General features: G+C 43.3%; 1 protein-coding gene across 1 annotated transcript in view; it reads right to left on the reverse strand.

Annotated features, from left to right (window-relative positions):
• The window catches only part of LOC106552759 (perilipin-3-like), a 31,627-nt gene extending 11,360 nt beyond the window's left edge, over window positions 1-20,267 (reverse strand). Inside the window, exons 1-3 of the mRNA XM_087703356.1 lie at window positions 20,211-20,267; window positions 8,096-8,208; window positions 2,848-3,043 (exon numbers count right to left, since the gene is read on the reverse strand). Coding sequence (XP_087559482.1) covers window positions 2,848-3,043; window positions 8,096-8,191 — 292 coding nt within the window. The 5' untranslated portion in view covers window positions 8,192-8,208; window positions 20,211-20,267. The remainder of the gene's footprint in view (window positions 1-2,847; window positions 3,044-8,095; window positions 8,209-20,210) is intronic.
• Window positions 20,268-20,682: the final 415 nt, after the last annotated feature.

A 20,682-nucleotide genomic window follows, 5' to 3' on the forward strand; every position in this document is an offset into this window, starting at 1 on the left:
TTAAAATTAAAATTAAAATTAAAATTAAAATTAAAATTAAAATTAAAATTAAAATTAAAATTAAAATTAAAATTAAAATTAAAATTAAAATTAAAATTAAAATTAAAATTAAAATTAAAATTAAAATTAAAATTAAAATTAAAATTAAAATTAAAATTAAAATTAAAATTAAAATTATTAAAATTAAAATTATTAAAATTAAAATTAAAATTATTAAAATTAAAATTAAAATTATTAAAATTATTAAAATTAAAATTATTAAAATTAAAATTAAAATTATTAAAAAAAATTAAAATTAAAATTAAAATTAAAATTAAAATTAAAATTAAAATTAAAATTAAAATTAAAATTAAAATTAAAATTAAAATTAAAATTAAAATTAAAATTAAAATTAAAATTAAAATTAAAATTAAAATTAAAATTAAAATTAAAATTAAAATTAAAATTAAAATTAAAATTAAAATTAATAAATAAATAAGTCTATGGAGATCCTCAGCCATCCATGGTAATCCCAAAAGTATCTTTTTTCCAAAAGGAAACTGGATTTTGTTTTTCCTTGAAGACGTTTCGCTTCTCATCCAAGAAGCTTCCTCAGTTCGGACTGAATGGTGGAAGATGGAAGGATTTATATTCCTTGCAGTCATCTGGTTATTAGCACTCTCTCTCTGGGAGTCGTTGAGGCCACTTGGAGGTTTACCTGTGCCTTCGGGGATCACCTGACTAGTGCAAATGGGCGTTGGAACCTTCTCGGAACTGCCCAAAGGACTGTGTTGTAAACTGGAGTTGGATGGTGTCGTAATCCCACCCCCCTCTGTTGAGACGGGGTCATTCCATTTTAATGTAGCTGGCCTCTTTGACCCTTCTTTCAAAGCAACGCTAAGGCAGAAGCTTGCCCATCACAAGGATAAAACACCCACACATTGAGCAGTGTGATATATGCAGTACAAGGCAGTGAGACAAGTACAGTTCTGTACACTGGGGAAACAAAACAGCCACTTCACAAACGCATGGCACAACATAGGAGAATAAACCCATCAGGACAGGATTCAGGAGTCTATCTGCGTTTAAAAGACACAGGCCGCCCTTTGGAAGACAGCAAAATCTATAACCGGAGGACCTCTGGTTTGAAAGAGGGGTCGAAGAAGCCATTTATATTCAGGTTCCCTAAGGAGAAGCAATAGTAGCAATGGTACTAGGAGCGTTTGTAGCAGTGAGAGTAGTAACCGAAGCAGGAGGCGAGGACATAATAGAAGTAGAAAGCATTGGGGAATATGTTAAACCATTCAGCTGTTCAGCTTTAAATGGGAGGAGTGTCAGGTACTGTGGATTTAATAGCTGCCAGCTGATGTAAGGTTGTAATCTGTAAACTGATGCAATGTAATGTAAGGCTGATGCAATGAGCTATATATCGTATTTTTCAGAGTATAAGACACACCTTTTCCCCTCAAAAAATCTGGGTGCGTCTTATACACTGCAAACAGCATTTTTGGCCTCCCAAAACCCCACTCCCTTCACCAAAATGGACCTGCATAGCCTTTAGGAGGCTTCCAGAGTGCTCCTGGGGGCTGAGGAGGGCAAAAATGAGCAAAAAAGGGCCTTTTTTTGCTAGTTTCCCCTCCCCCCGACCCCAGGAGCACTCTACGAGCCTCCTAAAGGCTATGCATGCTTTTTTTTATTTAAAAAAAAGGCCCAAAAAATGGGCTGGTTTTTTTTGCTATTTTTTGCTCCCCCCCCCCCAGCTCCCAGAAGCACTCTACAGGCCTCCTAAAGGCTATGCATTTTTTTTTACAAAAATGCAGCCCTATTTGCAAAAAAAAAGGCCATTTTTGTGAGGTCTGCAGAGTGCAAAAACTTTTTTTTTTAGTTTGCCTCTTCAAAATCTTGGTGCGTCTTATGCTCTGGTGCATCTTATACTCTGAAAAATATAGCATCTATCTATGTATCTATGTATCTATCTCTATCTATCTATCTATTTATCTATCTATCATCTATCTATCTATCTATCTATCTATCTATCTATCTATCTATCTATCTATCTATCTATCTATCATCTATCTATCTATATCTATCTATATCTATCTATCTATCTATCTATCTATCTATCTATCTATCTATATCTATCTATCTATCTATCTATCTATCTATCTATCATCTATCTATCATCTATCTATCTATCTATCTATCTATCTATCATCTATCTATCATCTATCTATCTATCTATCTATCTATCTATCTATCTATCTATCTATCTATCTATCTATCTATCTATCATATGTAGGTGGCCATTAGATGGCGTTTTTCTCTCTCTCTCTCTCATCATGTATTTCATTTCTCTCCTTGTGTTTGCAGCTCGTAAGGGATTTATCTCTGCATGTATATGTTTGTGTATATGTTGTATGTAAGCCACTATTAATTGAATGAAGGCTCTATGTGCTGTATTTTGCTCCTGGATTTATCTCATAATACTAGTCACGCTGCCAAAACTCTGACAAGATTCAACGACCCCCGCTCAACAGAGGGGGAGGGATACGACACCACCTATCTCCTGTCTACAACACAATCCTTTTGGCGGTTCCAAGAAGGTCCCATACCCATTTGCACCACTTAGATGATCCTGAAGGCTCAGATAAACCTCCAAGTGGCCTCAACGACTCTCAGAAAGAGCGCAAATGACCAGAGGATTGCAAGGAGCATAAATCCTTCCATCCTTCTCCATTCAGTCAGAAGTGAAGAAGCTTCTTGGATGAGAAGCAAAACATCTTCAAGGAGAAAAAAAAAGTCCAGTTGTCTTGAAAAGCTGAAAGAGACTGCAGTTTCATTTAGCAGAGTTTGGATTATTGTACTCACTCTGTGGCTCCAGTTTGGTGAGGATGGGCTGGGCACCGCTGACCGCCACCGAAGCAATAGTCTTCACTCCCTTCTCTGCCATGTCACAGACCGACTTCATGTAGGGGTGGCTCTCTTTTGTAGAGGTGTATGCGGCCGAGACCATGTCGTAGGCGGAACTGACCAGCGGCAGGCTGGCTACCCTATCAGCTACATTCTGGCAAACAGAAAACAGCCATGAGGATTAGCAACACAGTGGCTCCTCCTTCCCCCCGCCTCTCCTTTTTTTTAAATGAGCTACGGTGGCGCAGTGGCTAGAATGCAGGATTGCAGGCTGACTCTGCCCACTGCCAGGAGTTTGATCCTCACACGCTCAAGGTGGACTCAGCCTTCCATCCTTCTGAGGTTGGTAAAATGAGGACCCAGCTTATTGGGGGGGCAATAGGCGGACTCTGGAAATCGCTTAGAGAGGCCTGGAAAGCACTGTGATTCTGCGGGATATAAGTCTAAGCCAGGGGCCAACAATCTTAAACACTCAAAGAGCCACAAATGTAGGGTTTTTACAGTGAATCATCTGGATGGTCCTTAGAAATGAGATTACACATGTAAGAGCAAACTGCAGCAATCTGCAGAAAATATTTGCTTGTCAGCTATTCTTTGCTTGCAGTGTGTTCCCAGGCATCAAGGGCACGGGATGATGAAACAAAGTATAGCTTGCAACATTTTATTCACTCATTTGGTAACACTTGATTCATTCAGCTGCAACAACATGCACATTCTCACGAACACCAATGATGTAAGGACTAACCAATTATTGTGCCTTGGAGACTTATTAGCCAATAATAATGATATAACAGGTAAAGTAGGTAGAACTAAAGAAGCTGCAAACACTATAAGAATGATGTTTCATGATTAATAAGTTTGCTGTTGATTCTGCCATCCATGGGATGCTTCATGCTGTTGATTCTTCTGTTAATTCTGGATGCTCAATAAACTTCTGTTGGTTCAGCTATCCGTGGATTGGATTACTTTCTTTCATCTTCAGCCTCGGGACCCTAATGCTACACACAAAGGTAACCAAGCCCCTGTTCAATTCTGGAGCCGACCGGAGGTCCAGTTGCCCCACCATAGAGTCTCCTCCTAGCACGGCGTCCTTTTTCAAAATACGACATGTCCCGATAATAAGGCCATGCCACATTTTTCTGGTGGGCAAAAATATAAGCCCTCCCCCGCAAATAAGCCCCCTGGACAACCCCATACCTCCTGCCAGGCAGAGCACCACTCATCAACCTAGCGGTGTCCCGAAGGTGCCAAGCCGCGGGAACCGGGAGGGGGGGAGGCAAAAGTGATCGCGTTGCTTGGCGCCTTTGGGATACCGCTAGGTTGGTGAGCAGTGCTGTGCCCAGCTGAAGAGGGGGGTTGCCGGGCGTCTGCTTTCTTGCGAGCGGGCTCCCAAAAAGCCGGGCACAGCCTCATGGGCGAATGGCTGTGTTGCGCTGTCGCAGCAGTGCAACACAGCAACCATGAAGCGACCACGCTCACGAGCAGCCACCCAGCAAACCCACTTTCCAGCCGGCCACAGCACCATTCACTGACCTAGGGGTATCGCTAAGCCGCGATAGGCTCTGCCGGCAATTGGCCCAAAACCATAGAGTGTATGCCCAGAGCGGCCACTGCTGGAAGACTCAGTTTGGAAGGTGCCGAAAAAGCCATGCTGGGATGGTGGCAGCGGCGGCAGCGGAAGTGCTCTGGTTCTGCGGAGAGAGCTGGGCCAGGACATCGTGAAGCTGGGAGGTGTGCGAGCAGGAGCGGAGCAGCCACTCATGCAATCCCCCCTCTCCAGCCGTGCAGAGTGCCATTCACTGGCATTTCGAAGGCGCCAAGCCGCGGGAGCCGGGCAGCGGTGAACAGGTACTCACGCAGCTTGGCGATACCCCTAGGTCAGTGAATGGCGCTGTGCCCGGATGGAAAGGAGGTTTGCCGGGTGGTTGCTTGTGAGCGTGGTCGCTTCATGACAGTTGTGTTGCACTGCTGCAGCAGCGCAACACAGCCATTTGCCCATGAGGCTGTGCCCGGCTCTTTGGGAGCCCGCTCGCAAGAGAGCAGCTGCCCGGCAACCCCAAAACAATAAACCCTCCCCTCATAATAAGGCCCAAGCCATATTTTGTGGGTGAAAAGAAAATAAGACCCTGTCTTATTTTCGGGGAAACACGGTATCAATTGTGGAGCTGACTGGAAAACCTGCCCCTTGCCACAGAGTCTTCTCCTGGTGCGTCCTGCTCCCCCCACCCCAACTGGAAGCTCCTCTCAAAATTGTGGTGCAGACTGGCAATAGGGAGCCGCAGCAGGGGGATGAAAGAGCCACATGCGGCTCCAGAGCTGAGGATTGCTGTTGCTAATGAAAGTTATTTGTTGCAGCCGGAATATACAGTCTGTAACCTTTTGATGGACTAACTTTTGTGGGGTGGGTAGAATTCCTCCAGACGGGGAAGGGAAGTCCATCCTAATTTTGAATTGTCATTAATTAACCAGTCATAAGCTGAGGACAATCACTACAGGTAGTCCTTGACTGATGACCTTTCCTGTGTCCCAGGGTCCCGTGATCCCCCTTTTGCGACCATCTGACAAGCAAAGTCAATGGGGAAGCTGGATTCACTTAAAAACAAGGTTACTAATTTATCAACTGCAGCGATTCACTTAACAACGGTGGCAAGAAAGGTCGTAAAATGAGGCAAAACTCACGGAACCCCATGTCTCACTCAGCAACATAAAAAGTTTGGGCTCAATTGTGGTCAAAAGTCAAGGGATAGCTGTATTTTCTTTAAATTCTCCCTGTTTCTGTTATCAGCACAAATCAATTAAATGCCTTTTTTGGGGGGGTATCGAGCGGCTTATAAATGGCATAACCAGATTAAAAAAGGTGGAACAAATTGAGCAGCTATGGGCACCACAACCTGATTATGTACGAGAGGCAAGCAGGAAAAGAGATTGTTGTGTGCGTTTTTGTGCAGTCACCTGCAGGAGTCACTGCAACAAGAGATTATGAGCTGGCACCCAGTGGCCTCGATCCTGATGCCCTCCCCATGGCATCTTGCCTACTGAGCTCAAAATCGAAACGGTTGGCATCTTGTCCTTGACCTCAAGGGGATGACTCTCGTTCCAGAGAATTCATTTTCCGAAGGTTGTGCAACCGCCTTTGCAAAAGTGAGAATGTAACAGCCATCGCTCCCTCTCAAAATAGACCCAGGGTTTGTCATCACAACTCCAGGCAAACTCTACGCAAACTTGGCTCAGCTTCAAACGTGTTTGGCAACAAACCTCAACTATGAGCCACAGTGGCACAGTGGTTAGAGGGCAGTGTAAAGCACTGTGGAGCCATATATAAGTTTAAGCACTATGGCTATTGCGTATATCAACTTCACTTGGATCCTTTTTGGGTTCAAACACATTTTGGGTCATCTTTAAGAGATGGTGTCTCACCAAACATCCCCCCCTTGAATCTAGAAGCTCAAGACCACCTCACTCTTAAATGAAAGAGATCAGAGAAGATCTAGAAAGAGTGCAGAGAAGAGCAGCCAAGAGGATTAAGGGAATGGAGACTAAAGCATATGAAGAACGGTTGCAGGAACTGGAAATATCTAGTTTAATGAAAAGAAGGACCAAGAGAGACATGATAACAGTCTTCTGATATCTCAGGGGCTGCCACAAAGAAGAGGGAGTCAAGCTATTCTCCAAGGCACCTGAGGGCAGGACAAGAAGCAATGGGTGGAAACTAATCAAGGAGAGAAGCAACCTAGAACTGAGGAGAAATTTCCTGACAGTGAGAATAATTAACCAGTGGAACTACTTGCCTCCAGAAGTTGTGAGTGCTCTAATATTGGAGGTTTCCAAATGAATGGACAGCCATTTGTGTGAAACGGTCTAGAGTCTCCTGCTTGAGCAGGGGGTTGGACTAGAAGACCTCCAAGGTCCCTTCCAACTCTGTCATTCTATTTTCTATCCTATATTCTACCCTACTTTCTATCATATATTCTATCCTATATTCTATCCTATTTTCTATGCTACTTTCTATGCTATTTACTATCCTATTTTCTATCCTATTTTCTATGCTACTTTCTATGCTATTTTCTATCCTATTTTCTATCCTACTTTCTATTCTATTTTCTGTCCTATTTTCTATCCTATATTCTATTCTATTTTTATCCTATATTCTATTCTATTTTTTATCCTATATGCTATTCTATTTTCTATCCTATATTTTATTTTATTTTCTATCCTATTTTCTATCCTATTTTCTATCCTCTATTCTATTTTCTATCCTATTTTCTATTCTATTCTATATCCTATGTTCTATTTTATTTTCTATCCTATTTTCTATCCTATATTTTATTTTATTTTCTATCCTATTTTCTATCCTATTATCTATCCTGTATTCTATCCTATATTCTATCCTACTTTCTATCCCATTTTCTATTCTATTTTGTATTCTATATTCTATTTTCTATCCTACTTTCTATTCTATTTTCTATCCTATTTTCTATTCTATTTTATATCCTATTTTATTTTCTATCCTACTTTCTATTCTAATTTATATCCTATTTTATTTTCTATCCTACTTTCTATCCTATTTTCTATCCTACATTCTATCCTATTATCTATCCTGTATTCTATCCTATATTCTATCCTACTTTCTATCCCATTTTCCATTCTATTTTGTATTCTATATTCTATTTTCTATCCTACTTTCTATTCTATTTTCTATCCTATTTTCTATTCTATTCTATATCCTATGTTCTATTTTATTTTCTATCCTATTTTCTATCCTATATTTTATTTTATTTTCTATCCTACATTCTATCCTATTATCTATCCTGTATTCTATCCTATATTCTATCCTACTTTCTATCCCATTTTCCATTCTATTTTGTATTCTATATTCTATTTTCTATCCTACTTTCTATTCTATTTTCTATCCTATTTTCTTTTCTATTTTATATCCTATTTTATTTTCTACCCTACTTTCTATCCTATTTTCTATCCTATATTTTATTTTCTATCCTATTTTCTATCCTATTATCTATCCTGTATTCTATCCTATATTCTATCCTACTTTCTATCCCATTGTCTATTCTATTTTGTATTCTATATTCTATCCTACTTTCTATCCTACTTTCTATTCTATTTTATATCCTAGTCTCTATCCCATTTTCTATCCTATGTTCTCTATTCTCTTCTCTTTTCCATTCATAATCTCCAAATATCCCCATACCTCATTTACTTTCTGTTCGGCTTCGTCCGCCGCTGGGCCGGTGGTCGATTGGGCGATGGATTGGGACACGACATCGGGACTCTCGTTGGAAGCCATGAGGAGTCGAGATGCAGCTGGAAAGAAAGGAAGAAAGTTCGGAGGACGTCCTGGTTTTATCTAGATCAGCCTGGAGTAAATTCCAGAGAGATAAAGACAGGCATGTGATCCTCCTAGCCAAACGTTGCCCCGAGAACAAGGATCAAGGATGGAGTTACGTACACACAATCCATTCACAAGTCCCAAGGTGAGGGAGATGGGAGGCAGCTAACACTCCTTATTCACCCTGGACTTTGCTCATCCCCCTTCCCACGTTAGAACAAAAGCTTCAGAAATTCACAGCAGCGCCTCAATTCCCACCCGCCGCTAGGCAGGGTCTATCTTCGTTTATCCCAGGGGTCTGCAACCTTAAACACTCAGAAAACCATTTGCGCCCATTTCCCAGAGAAAGGAAAACACCGGGAGCCACAAAACCTGGGTGGGTGTGGCCCAATCGACATCACCCACTCCTTCCCCCCCACCCAGCCATGCCCAACCAGGTTTTGTGGCTCTCAATGTTTTCTGTGGGAAACTGGTATCTCTCTGTGTGCCTCTCTCTTTCTGTTTCTCTCCTTCTGCCACCCCCCCTCTCCGTCTGTCTCTCATTTCTCTCAGGCCAGCCACGAGGAGTGACTGGAAAGGGAGGGTGAGGGGCGGGGCCAGCCAGTGGAAGGTTCAGCCGACAGGGAGCCACAGCAGGGAGACGAAAGAGCCACATGTGGCTCCAGAGCTGCTGTGAGTTGCTGACACCTGGTTTATCCTTAGATGTGAGACCATCGTCTTCAAACTGAGAAATTTAAACATATCAAAGATTAAGGGAACCGCATCATGTCGTCTTTTATGCTGGGGAGACAGCAGGAAGGGGGACGGACATACAAGTAGGTCCTCAATTTACAACAGTTCCTATAGTGACCGTTCGAAGTTACAACGGCACTGGAAAAAAAGGGACTTAGGACCATTTTTTTCACACTTAACGACCGTTGCAGCATCCCGTGGTCATGGGATCAAAACTCAGTCAGTGGCAACTGACTTGTATTTATGACGGTCGCAGCGTCCCCAGGGTCAGGTGATTCCCCCTTTTGCGACCTTCCGACAAGCAAAGTCAATGGGGAAGCCAGATTCACTTAACAACCGTGTTACTAAACTACCAACTGCAGTGATTAACTTAATAACTGCTCTTTCTGCCTATCTGAGTAATGGAGCTGGGAGGTTGAAGACAAGAGATTTATTCCTTTGAATTCATTGGAATACACACACACACACACACACACACACACACACACACACACACACACGGAATCAATATGAAACTCAAGATAAAAACAGGCTTGGGAAGCAAAGGGGAACGAATGCCCAGAGATAGAAATGGAAGAGTAGCGTTGTTTGCCAATATGGGGATATTCTGAGAGCAAACTGCACTCCCTCTACCACTGATGATGTTCCCTAGTTGGGTAATGAAACATCTGCAAGGAAACCACCAAGCTCAGAGAGCACCAAAGATCCCAGAAACAATAGCTTGATCAGCTATCTGTGAAACTTGGCATTCCCAGCGGAGTCCAAGAGGAAGCATAATTAAAATCCAACACCCAGAGAAGCAGGGATTAACCCTAGACAAACAATCGGGAAGAAAGCAATAGCCTAAATCAAGAATCTACGGGTGTGTGTGTGTGAGGAAACGGACCCACATTCCACCAACACTGGCAGGGCCAACTACTATACATAAATTACTATACATAAATAAGATCAAACCCCACTCTCTTCTAGGCCTGATGATGTTACCCAGTTGGGTGATGAAACATCTGCAAGAAAACTACCAAGCTCAGAAACCACCAAGGACCCCAGAGTCCTCCTTCTCTTCCTCCCAAACCCTATCCCCTCCTAACACTGAAGATGTTACCTAGCTGGGTCATGAAATGTCTCCAAGAAAACCCCCAAGCTCAGAGGGCACCAAGGACTCCAATGTTCTGATTCCTTTTGACTTTTCACACAGGACTTAGGCTATTTGCTTCAAGTCAGAAAAAAACTTAAAACCAATTTGCCCCACCCTGGTAGGATAGAAGAGACTGCACGTATCCCTGCCCCCACCCCCACCAACACCCCCAACCCAAAGATACAAACAATCTTTGCCCCCCCCCCAAAACCCAACCCCTCTTCCCAGCTGACCCATTGCACCACCCTCGCCTTCTCTTCTAAGCCAAACAATGAAGGACTTTCACCCAGAAAGCAATTTTGCAAGAAATGCTCACGAATGGGATGAGTCAGTGGAAGACCACTTCCCCTCCACCCTCGCCCCCCCTTCCCTTCACCGTTTGTTCCAGATTTCAACATTTCACCCTGGCTTGGTCCATCCAGAGGAGAAATTACAAGGTGGCCAAAACTGAGCCAGATTTCCAAGGGAATGGCGGCGGGAGGACGAGAATACAGGCAGTTCTAGACTTACGGCCATTCGCTTAGAAGTTCAAAAGGCACTGAAAAAGTGACTTACGGCCGTTATGCGCACTTAACGACCGTTGCAGCGTCCCTTGTCAGCCTCCACTTGGCTTGCTTGCTATCGGCTGCCGTAGTAACGAGGAGGATAGGGGCTCATGGCATTTTTTGGGTGGTGGTGGGAATTGCTAGATGCTGGAGGAGTTATCATGGAGTTTTGTTCTCACCATCTTCTGCGTATCGATGGTTGGTGTCTGGGTTTGGTCAAGGGTCAGCCGTCTCTGCATACCAGCTGAATGAGGCCATTTGAAGATGCACCCCCACATGACACCTTTGGGAGTTTCAGATGTTGACATTGGCTTGGGGTAATTGGGAGGGAGGGTGCTGGGTAAACATTATTTTCCCCCAAAAGTTCTTTGGTTAACATACAGATAATATAATCCAAAGTATACCATTATATCTTAACATTTTTTTGCCTCTGCAATAATATATCAATCCCTCTTGCCATCAAGCCTCTTCAGTTTTTATTTGCTCCTCAACTGGGTGGAATCCCAGGAAGCTTTTAGATTTGGGATTCCACAGTTTGTGCCAACATGTCTTGTCTTATTAAATTGGAACTTTAAGGATAGCTCTGCCTTGGACTCTGATTTAATTCTGCATGGTTCACTATATTGCCGGAAGTATTCACTCACCTGCCTTTACTCGCATATGAACTTATATTGGCTCCCAATAGAAGTTCGGGTGCAATTCAAGTTTCCTGGTTATTGCTTTTAAAGCTTGAGATACCATAGAACTGAGTTACTTGCAGTCCTACCTGCTCCCCACAACCTCTGCCTGCCCCATGACTTCCCATATGGACATGCCCCATGCTCCAGATCTCTGCTGACTGACGTCTAATGGATGTTGCTACACATTCTCTACCCAATTCTCATATTAACACAGAACAGATAAATGAAAATCAGTCTGATAAAATCCAAATTATAATTAGCACAAAGAATAATGAAAAAAAGTCATTAATTTGGAGAAGTCACGTTATAACGGATATGCATCTGTAGGATAATAAAAATGGATGAAGCATGGAGTAGACCAGTGGTTCCCAAACTTGGCAACTTTAAGACTTGTGGACTTCAACTCCCAGAATTCTCCAGCTAGCTCTTCTGGCTGGAGAACCCTGGGAGTTGAAGCCCACAAGTCTTAAAGTTGCCAAGTTTGGGAACCACTGGAGTAGACTAAGGAAATCTCTAGCCACATTATGGGCACTAATGCAGCGTCAGTGACTCAACAATGAATCCAAAGGGGGGGGGGGAAATACTAACAGCAATTCAGTTGGGAAGACATCATCACAGGTTAAAATACTGTAAGTTCATATGCGAGTAAAGGCAGGTGAGCGAATACTTTGGGCAATATAGTGTATTTGAACCGCTGACATTTGCCTTGAAGGAGCCCCAGGGACGAGATCCTTATGGAGTAATCCAGAGCAAACCTCCATGAAGCTGAAGCCAAAATTGCACCACATCGTTTTTTGCAAGACAAACTTCTAAGTTGAGTTGAAATAGTTTGTCCGTCACGATGGCCAAATACTTCTGATTTTTCCCCCCCAAAAAACAAATAACTCTCTTTCCTTGATTTAGCTTTTCTTTCAAATTCGCAGCAGGACTGGCGAGGCCTTAATAGAAAAGATTGCTTTAAAACTGTGACTAGGCCACATGTGCCAGAGGTGGCATGCAGATCACGCTCTCCAATGCCAGCTGCTCTTCTGATTTCTGGCATGCACTGGTCAGTTGGCCTTCAGAGTGACCGAAACCCCAAAAATCAGCTGTCTGGTGTGCATGCTGGTCTTTGAAACTGAAATTTAATAAATTTGTATGCCGCCCAATCCCGTAGGACTCTGGGCAGCTTACAGAGACAAGATAAAAAAAGTTAAAAATCAGAAATAAAAAGATAGTTATTAAAAATAACACACCATCCATTCTGTCTAGATGGGGCTGGACAGCCAGGTTTTAGTGGCTTTTCGGAAGGCCGGGAGAGTGGGTGAGGGTCCGGATCTCTACGGGTAGATCGTTCCACAGGGCCGGAGCAGCTACAGAGAAGGCCCTCCCCTGAGGGGTCGCCAGCCGGCATTGTCCGGCCGACAGCACCCGGAGGAGGCCCAACCTGTGGGATCTTGTTGGTCGTTGGGAGGTATGTGGCAGGAGGCGGTCTCTCGTAACTTATAAAGCCCTTCATGGTATTGGACCTGGGTACTTGAGAGACCGCCTGCTGCCAATTACCTCCCAAAGACCCATTAGATCTCACAGGGTTGGCCTCCTCCGGGTGCCATCTACCAGCCAATGCCACCTGGCTATTACCCGGGGGAGGGCCTTCTCTGTGGCAGCTCCAGCCCTTTGGAATGAACTCCCCGCGGAGATTCGGACCCTCACCTCTCTCCAGGCCTTCCGAAAAGCCGTCAAAACCTGGCTTTGCCGGCAGGCCTGGGGGTGATGAGTTCCCTCCCCTCTCGACATGTATGGTTGTGCGACTGTTGTCTACTTTTATTATTTGTATTTTGTTTTTTTATGTTCCCCTTTTTTCCCCTTGAATTGTTCGCCGCCCTGAGTCCCCCCGGAGAAGGGCGGCATACAAATAATAAAATTCTATTCTAGTCTATTCACAGATATCCAGGTCCTAAGCCATGTAGGGCTTTAAAAGTAATGACTAGCACTTTGAAGCGCGTCCGGAGACCAATGGGGAGCCAGTGCAGCTCGCGGAGAATAGGTGTAACATGGGTGTATCTAGGTACACCCGATATCGCTCGCGCGGCTGCATTCTGGACCAACTGTAGTCTCCGAACACTCTTCAGGGGCAGCCCCATAGTCTTGGTGGTTTCTGGCATTCCAGCATGCGTGCATGCATCTTCTGGTTTGGGAAAAGGTTTGCCATCACTGCTTTAAAAGTATTTTTTTTTTTTAAAAAAGAACCAGCAAATTTATGGAGGCCTTAAATCCCAACCACAATTGCGGCCCGAAATGCATGGGATTTGTTAACTGAACTCCGCCCCATTTTACAACTTTCCTTGCCACGTTTGTTAAGTGAATCGCTGCCGTTCTTAACTTAGTCGCACGGCTGCTAAGAGAATCTGGCTTTTAGGTTGACTTCGGGGAAATCACGTGACCCCCCCGGGACGGTGCAACCGTCGTAAATGTGAGTCAGCTGTCAAGCATTTGAATGTAAATCATGTGACCACAGGGGCAGAAGCTCCAATGGTCGTAAGTTTGAAAAATGATCATTTTTTTCAGTGCCGTTGTAACTTTGAATGGATACAAAATGAACTGCTACAATACAATACAATAGCAGAGTTGGAAGGGACCTTGGAGGTCTTCTAGTCCAACCCCCTGCCTAGGCAGGAAACCCTATACGGCTTCAGACAAATGGCTATCCAACATCTTCTTAAGGACTTCCAGTGTTGGGACATTCACAACTTCTGTTCCACTGATTCATTGTTCTCACTGTCAGGAAATATCTCCTCAGTTCTAAGTTGCTTCTCTCCTTGATTAGTTTCCACCCATTGCTTCTTGTTCTACCCTCAGGTGCCTTGGAGAATAGTTTGACTCCCTCTTCTTTGTGGCAACCCCTGAGATATCGGAACACTGCTATCATGTCTCCCCTGGTCCTTCTTTTCATTAAATTAGACATACGCAGTTTCCTGCAACTGTTCTTCCTATGTTTTAGTCTCCAGTCCCCTCATCATCTTTGTTGCTCTTCTCTGCACTCTTTCTAGAGTCTCCACATCTTTTCTACATAATTTACATCATCATTGGAAGTTTATAAGAAGAGACTGCACAGTCACTTGTCTGAAATGGTATAGGGTCTCCTGCTTGAGTAGGGTGGTGGACTAACAGAATAGCAGAGTGGGAAGGGACCTTGGAGGTCTTCTAGTCCAACCCCCTGGCTAGGCAGGAAACCCTATACACTGATTAATTGTTCTCACTGTCTGGAAATTTCTCCTCAGTTCTAAGTTGCTTCTCTCCTTGATGAGTTTCCACCCATTGCTTCTTGTTCTGCCCTCAGGTGCCTTGGAGAATAGCTTGACTCCCTTCTGTGGCAGCCCCTGAGATATTAAAACACTGCTATCATGTCTCCCCTGGTCCTTCTTTCTATTAAACTAGATATACCCAGTTCCTGCAACTGTTCTTCATATGTTTTAGTCTCCAGTCCCCTCATCCTCTTTGTTGCTCTTCTCTTCACTTCTCTTCTCTGCACTGTTCTAAGTCATGGACTATCTGTACAGATAGATTAACAGAAGTAGGTATGAAAATCAGAAAAGTGAACTGGGCATTTATGGGGCTGGTGGTGTGACCTCCCCCAGGAATCCCCAAATGCTGCCAGAAATTTGGTAGGACTGTTTCCAATTCATAGATTGAATTAAAAAGCTTTTTAAAAGTTTATAAAAACTTTATAGCACTATAATGCATTGATGGGAAACGATGCTTAGCAGTGAAAAATTTAATCATTCAGGAATTAGTAGAAAATTGTTAAGTATCTTCCTTGTTCGCACTGCAACCAGGCCACATCGTAAAACTTCAAATAATTAGCATTTTCCCAACCTTGGCACATTTAAGAGATATGGACTTCAAGTCCCAGAATTCCACAGCCAGCATGCAGTGGCTAGGGAATTCTGAGAATTGAAGTCCAGCAATTCAGATGTTTAGATGAGGTTGTTATAGGGACGTGGTGGCTCATGGCTAAGACACTGAGCTTGTCAATCAGAAAGGTTGGCAGTTCGAATCCCTAGCGCCACGTAATGGGGTGAGCTCCCGTTACTTGTCCCAGCTTCTGCCAACCTAGCAGTTCGAAAGCATGTGAAAATGCAAGTAGAAAAATAGGAACCACCTTTGGTGGGAAGGTAACAGCGTTCCGTGCGCCTTCGGCATTCAATCATGCTGGTCACATGACCACGGAGACATCCTCGGAGAGTGCTGGATCTTCGGCTTTGAAATGGAGATGTGCACCACCCGCTAGGGTAGGGAACAACTAGCACATATGTGCAAGGGGAACCTTTATCTTTACCTTATGCCATTCTTTGGTCCAGAATTTACAATACACATCATACCCTTGTAAAATCTTAGTTGTCATAGATAAGGAGATTAAGTTGGGATCAACTCCCAGAATCCCCCAGCCAAATAGAGAAAGGCAAACTTGGTTTGGTGGACTCAAGAGTTGTAAGCCATCATAGCTAAAGAAATTAAGCCAAGATTTTAGAGGTGCATTATGCATATTGTAAATAATGGACCAAAATTAGCATATAAATCACTTAAATTAGCATATAAATCACTTAATTCTGGGATTTCAACTCCCAGAATTATCCAGTCAGCGTGCAAGACGACAACAAATTGTCGCTTGGTGGATTCTATTAGCCATCATAGCTAAGAAAACCAAGTCACAATTTTACAGTGTATTATTATGTGTATTGTAAGTACTGGGCTAAAATTGACATATAAATCAACTCAATTACAGGACTTCAACTCCCAGAATTCCCAAGCCAGGGTGCAAGAAAAAGACAAACAGTGGCTTGGTGGCTTCAGACTTGTTAGCCATCATAGGTAAGGAGATTAAGCCAACGTGGCAGAGTTCAACAAGCTTTTCTCCAGCATGCTGACTGGAGATTTCTGGGAGTTGAAGTCCACCCTTCTTAAACTTGCCAAGGTTGGAAAACAGGGTGCTAAATTCTCACCGGCCTTCCTTTCCCATCCTAGTTTTGAATTATTTTTACATGTGAATGAGTTTCGCCCAAGATTGCTTAAGGTCTGATCCAGCAACTTAAGGATGTCACAATGTATGTATGGCATAAGTCAGCAAATCTCCCTGGGAACATTTGATCTTAACTGGAATTTTCTATTAGAAGTAATGCATAATTGTTTCTTTTTTTTCACATTAGCAACAGAACATATTAGGAGGCTTGCACAAACTGTGACTGGTTTATTCTGGAATTGGGTATGTCTAGTTTAATGAAAAGAAGGACTAAGGGGGGACATGATAGCAGTGTTCCCATATCTCAGGGGCTGCCACAAAGAAGAGGGAGTCAAACTATTCTCCAAAGCATTTCAAGGCAGGAAAAGGAACAACAGATGAAAATAATTACGGAGAGAAGCAACCTAGAATTAAGGAGAAACCTCCTAACAGTGAGAACAATTAACCAGTGGAACCACCTGCCTCCAGAATTTGTGGATGCTCCATCACTGGAGGTCTTTTTTAAAGAAGGGGCTGGACAACTATTTGTCTGAAATGGGATAGGTTTTTTCTAACTGAGAAGGCCAGAGCAACAAACAATGGATGGAAACTAATCAAGGAGAGAAGCAAGCTGGAATTAAGGAGATTAAGCTTCCTAACAATAATGGTATATCGGATCTCCTGCTTGAGTAGGAGGCTGGACTGGAAGACCTCTAAGGTCCCTTCCCAGCTCTGTTTTGATTCTGAAATACCACCAAGATCCCTTCCAATTCTGTTCTTCTATTTAAGTAAGGAAATAAACTGTGGCCTTTAAAATAATAATAATAATTGTACCATTTTGAATGGATTTTACCTTTCAATTCCAAACCACAAAACTCAACTGCCATTCCTTTCCCCCAAAAAATATTAATGTAGGGGTACCTAGTTTTCCTTCAGGCTGTGGGTTGCCCCCAAAAGAGGAGATGGGACACAGGAGGAAAAATAAATGGGATTGATCGAAAAGACTGCTAATTTAATCAAATGTTCCCAAATAGATGTTCCCTTGCCTCAAATTTCAGGAGTAAAGAGGCAGGAGAAAAAAAAATAGTTTTTGAAAAAGGAATTAAGTTGTTAACCATGTTTGGGAGCCCTGGAATTTCATTTAAAGTTTTACAGAGGTAGTCCTCGACTTACGACCACAACTTAGCCCAACATTTCTATTGCTAAGCAAGACAATTGTTAAGTGGGTTTTGCCCCATTTTTGCGACCTTTCCTGCCCGTTAAGTGAATGACTGCAGCTGCTAAGTCAGTAACACAGTTGTTAAGTGAATCTGGTTTCCCCATGACTTGTCAAAAAGGTCGCTAAAGGAGAACACATGACCCCAGGACACTGCAAGCGTCATAAATCGGAGTCAATTGCCAAGCGGCTGAATTTTGATCACATGACCCTGAAGATGCCACAGTGGTCAAAAACACGGTCATCATTCACTTTTTTTCAGTGCCCTTGAAACTTTGAACGGTCACTAACTGAACTGCCATAAGTCAAGGACTATCTGCACTGTGATTGATGGCATTCCAAATGGTCAAAGTTGCTCCATAGCAAAATGGAGAAGTCTAAAACTGAACCAAATAAAAGGCATTGGAATTTCTCAACAGAAGCCTCTTTAAATAGTATGTATGTATGTATGTATGTATGTATGTATGTATGTATGTATGTATGTATGTATGTATAGCAATAGCAGTTAGACTTATATACCGCTTCATAGGGCTTTCAGCCCTCTCTAAGCGGTTTACAGAGTCAGCATATTGCCCCCAACAACAATCCAGGTCCTCACTTTACCCAACTCGGAAGGATGGAAGGCTGAGTCAACCCTGAGCCGGTGAGATTTGAACAGCCGAACTGCTGATAGCAGTCAGCTGAAGTGGCCTGCAGTGCTGCACTCTACCCACTGCACCACCTCGGCTCACATATGTATGTATGTATGTATGTATGTATGTGTATGTATGTATGTATGTGTATGTATGTATGTGTGTATATGTGTGTATGTATGTATGTATGTATATGTGTGTGTGTGTGTATGTATGCATGTATATATGTGTGTGCATGTATGTATATATGTATGTATATATATGTATGTGTGCGTATGTATGTATGTATGTGTGTGTGTATGTATGTATGTGTATGTGTGTGTATGTATATATATATACACACACACATATATATATATATGTACATACATACACATATATATATACATACACACACACACACACATACACACACACACACATACACACACACACACATACATACATACCAAAACTAAACCAATTTTGGCTCCTACTGCGATCTTAACTACTAAACCAGTTTTAGGCACACAATTAATGTTGCTAATTTCTGGCCAAGATCTGTTTAACTTATACATATTTTAATCTTGCATTTCATAATTTAAATATATGCCGCCTAGTATGCCTTATTTTAATTGTGATGCTTCGGACACGAATCAACCAACCAACCAGTTTGGCAACCTTTTAGCAGTTTTAAGATATACAGATTTCAGGATCCAAGTGCTATATAGGCCAGTGGAAGCAGCAGGAGAGAGAGCTACCTCTCAGATAGACTGCTCTTCCAAAGGAGGCTTGGGAACAGAAGTTGCCTTCGGAAGTTGTGGGAGCTTCATCCATGGAGGCTTGCAAGAAGAGACTGGACTGCCATCGGTCAGAAATGGTGTAGGGTCTCCTGCTTGGAGGAGGGGGGGTTGGACTAGATGACCTACAAGGTCCCTTCCAACTCTGATGATAATCTGTCATCTGAAAGCAGCTCACTTTTAAATGCCTCTCCAGTTCACAAAGCTGCGAGGCTGCGGGGAGTCCACACTCACTGGAGGACACGTGTCATTCCATTCATGCAGCCAGTGCGGCGACCCGACTTAAAAGCACCAAATTTATTTATTAAAAGTTTTTTTAAAAAACATAAGACCCTTTATTATTTCAGCAATTCTTTGCAGGCACCGCGCGGGGCGATTTAAAAACTGCACGGTTTTAGAACCGGGATGAGGATTCACTAACCACGAACAGACCACGAATGGACCCGCCCACCGCACTCACGCGTGAAAATCACACAGCTGCCGGAGAGGGAGAGAAAGTTGGGGCGGGGAGAGATGGGTGGGGGGAGAGAAAGCGGGAGGGAAAGGGAGAAAGAGGGGGAGTATGGGGAGGGAAAGAGTGATAGGGAGAAGAAAAAAGAAAAAAGGGAGAAGGGAAAAAAGAAGGGAAGAGGAGAGAAGAGAAAGAGAGAAAGGGAACGAGAAGGAAAAAGAAAGAGGGCAAAAGAGAAAAAGGGAGAAAGTGTAAGAGAGATAGGGAGAGGGAGAAAGAAGGAGAAAGAAGGGATGAGAGAAAGAGAACGAGAAAGAAAAAGGGAGAGAAAGAGGGAGAAGAAGGGAGAGAGTGTAAAAGAGGGAGGAGAAAGATAAAAAGAGGAGAAAGGGAACGAAGGGGAGGAAAGAGGAGAGAGAAAGGGGGAGAAAGAGAACGAGAAGGAAAACGGGGAAAGAAAGAGAGGGCAGAGGAGAAAGGGGGAGAAAGAAAGTGTAAAAGAGAGATGGGGAGAGGGAGAAAGAAAAAGTGAGGAGAAAGAGGGGAGGAGAGAGGAGAGAGAGTGTTAGGGAAAGAGGGAGAAAGGGAACGAGAAGGAAAAACAGGGAGAGAAAGACGGCAAAGGAGAAAAAGGGAGGAAGAAAGTGTAGAAGAGGAGAGGGAGAAAGAGAGGGAAAGAGTAAAAGGGAGACTAGAAAGAGAGATAGGAAGAGGGAGAAAGAGAACAAGAAAAAGAAAGGAAGGTGGAGAGAGACAGGAAAAGAAGGAGGGAGAGAAGGAAGGAAGGAAGGGGAAAGGAGAAAGAGAAAGACGCCGTTCTCAAACTTACCCGACCGAAGTAAAAAGTCACTTCCACAAATGCGCAGTCACGCCCCCGCTTCGCAGCTGGGCTTTTATACTCCGGAGTGACTGCCTTTTGTTGCTGGAGGCAATCAGGAGCGAGCAGGCATCACGTGCACTTCGGAATGTGGGCCGGCTCAGGAGTTGGGGAAGGGGGGGTGAACTCTTTTCCCGAAGCCCCCCCTCTTTTTTTTAAAAAAAACCATCCGGTTTCTGATGGGGAGGGGACCGACTCCGCTTTCTGGTGTAAACGGCGCCAGAAAGGGGCAAATTCGGAGCGGGGAGAGGGGAGAAAAGTTGGAAAGTTGGGTTTGGGGGGATCTTTCTCTCCCCCTCCCCACGTGGGAAGAAAAGTGACCTCCCCTGGTTTGGGGGGAAAGATTGAGTCGTTGCTAATCCGGAGTAAATTCGGATTAAAACATGCCTCCAGATGGGAGCACCTCCACTTTGTCTTGTTTTTT

This window comes from Thamnophis sirtalis, unplaced genomic scaffold (assembly GCF_051295495.1).
Source record: "Thamnophis sirtalis isolate CommonGarterSnake01/CBP01778 unplaced genomic scaffold, rThaSir2_p1.2 scaffold_1, whole genome shotgun sequence".
In the NCBI taxonomy this organism is placed as follows: Eukaryota; Metazoa; Chordata; class Lepidosauria; order Squamata; family Natricidae; genus Thamnophis; species Thamnophis sirtalis.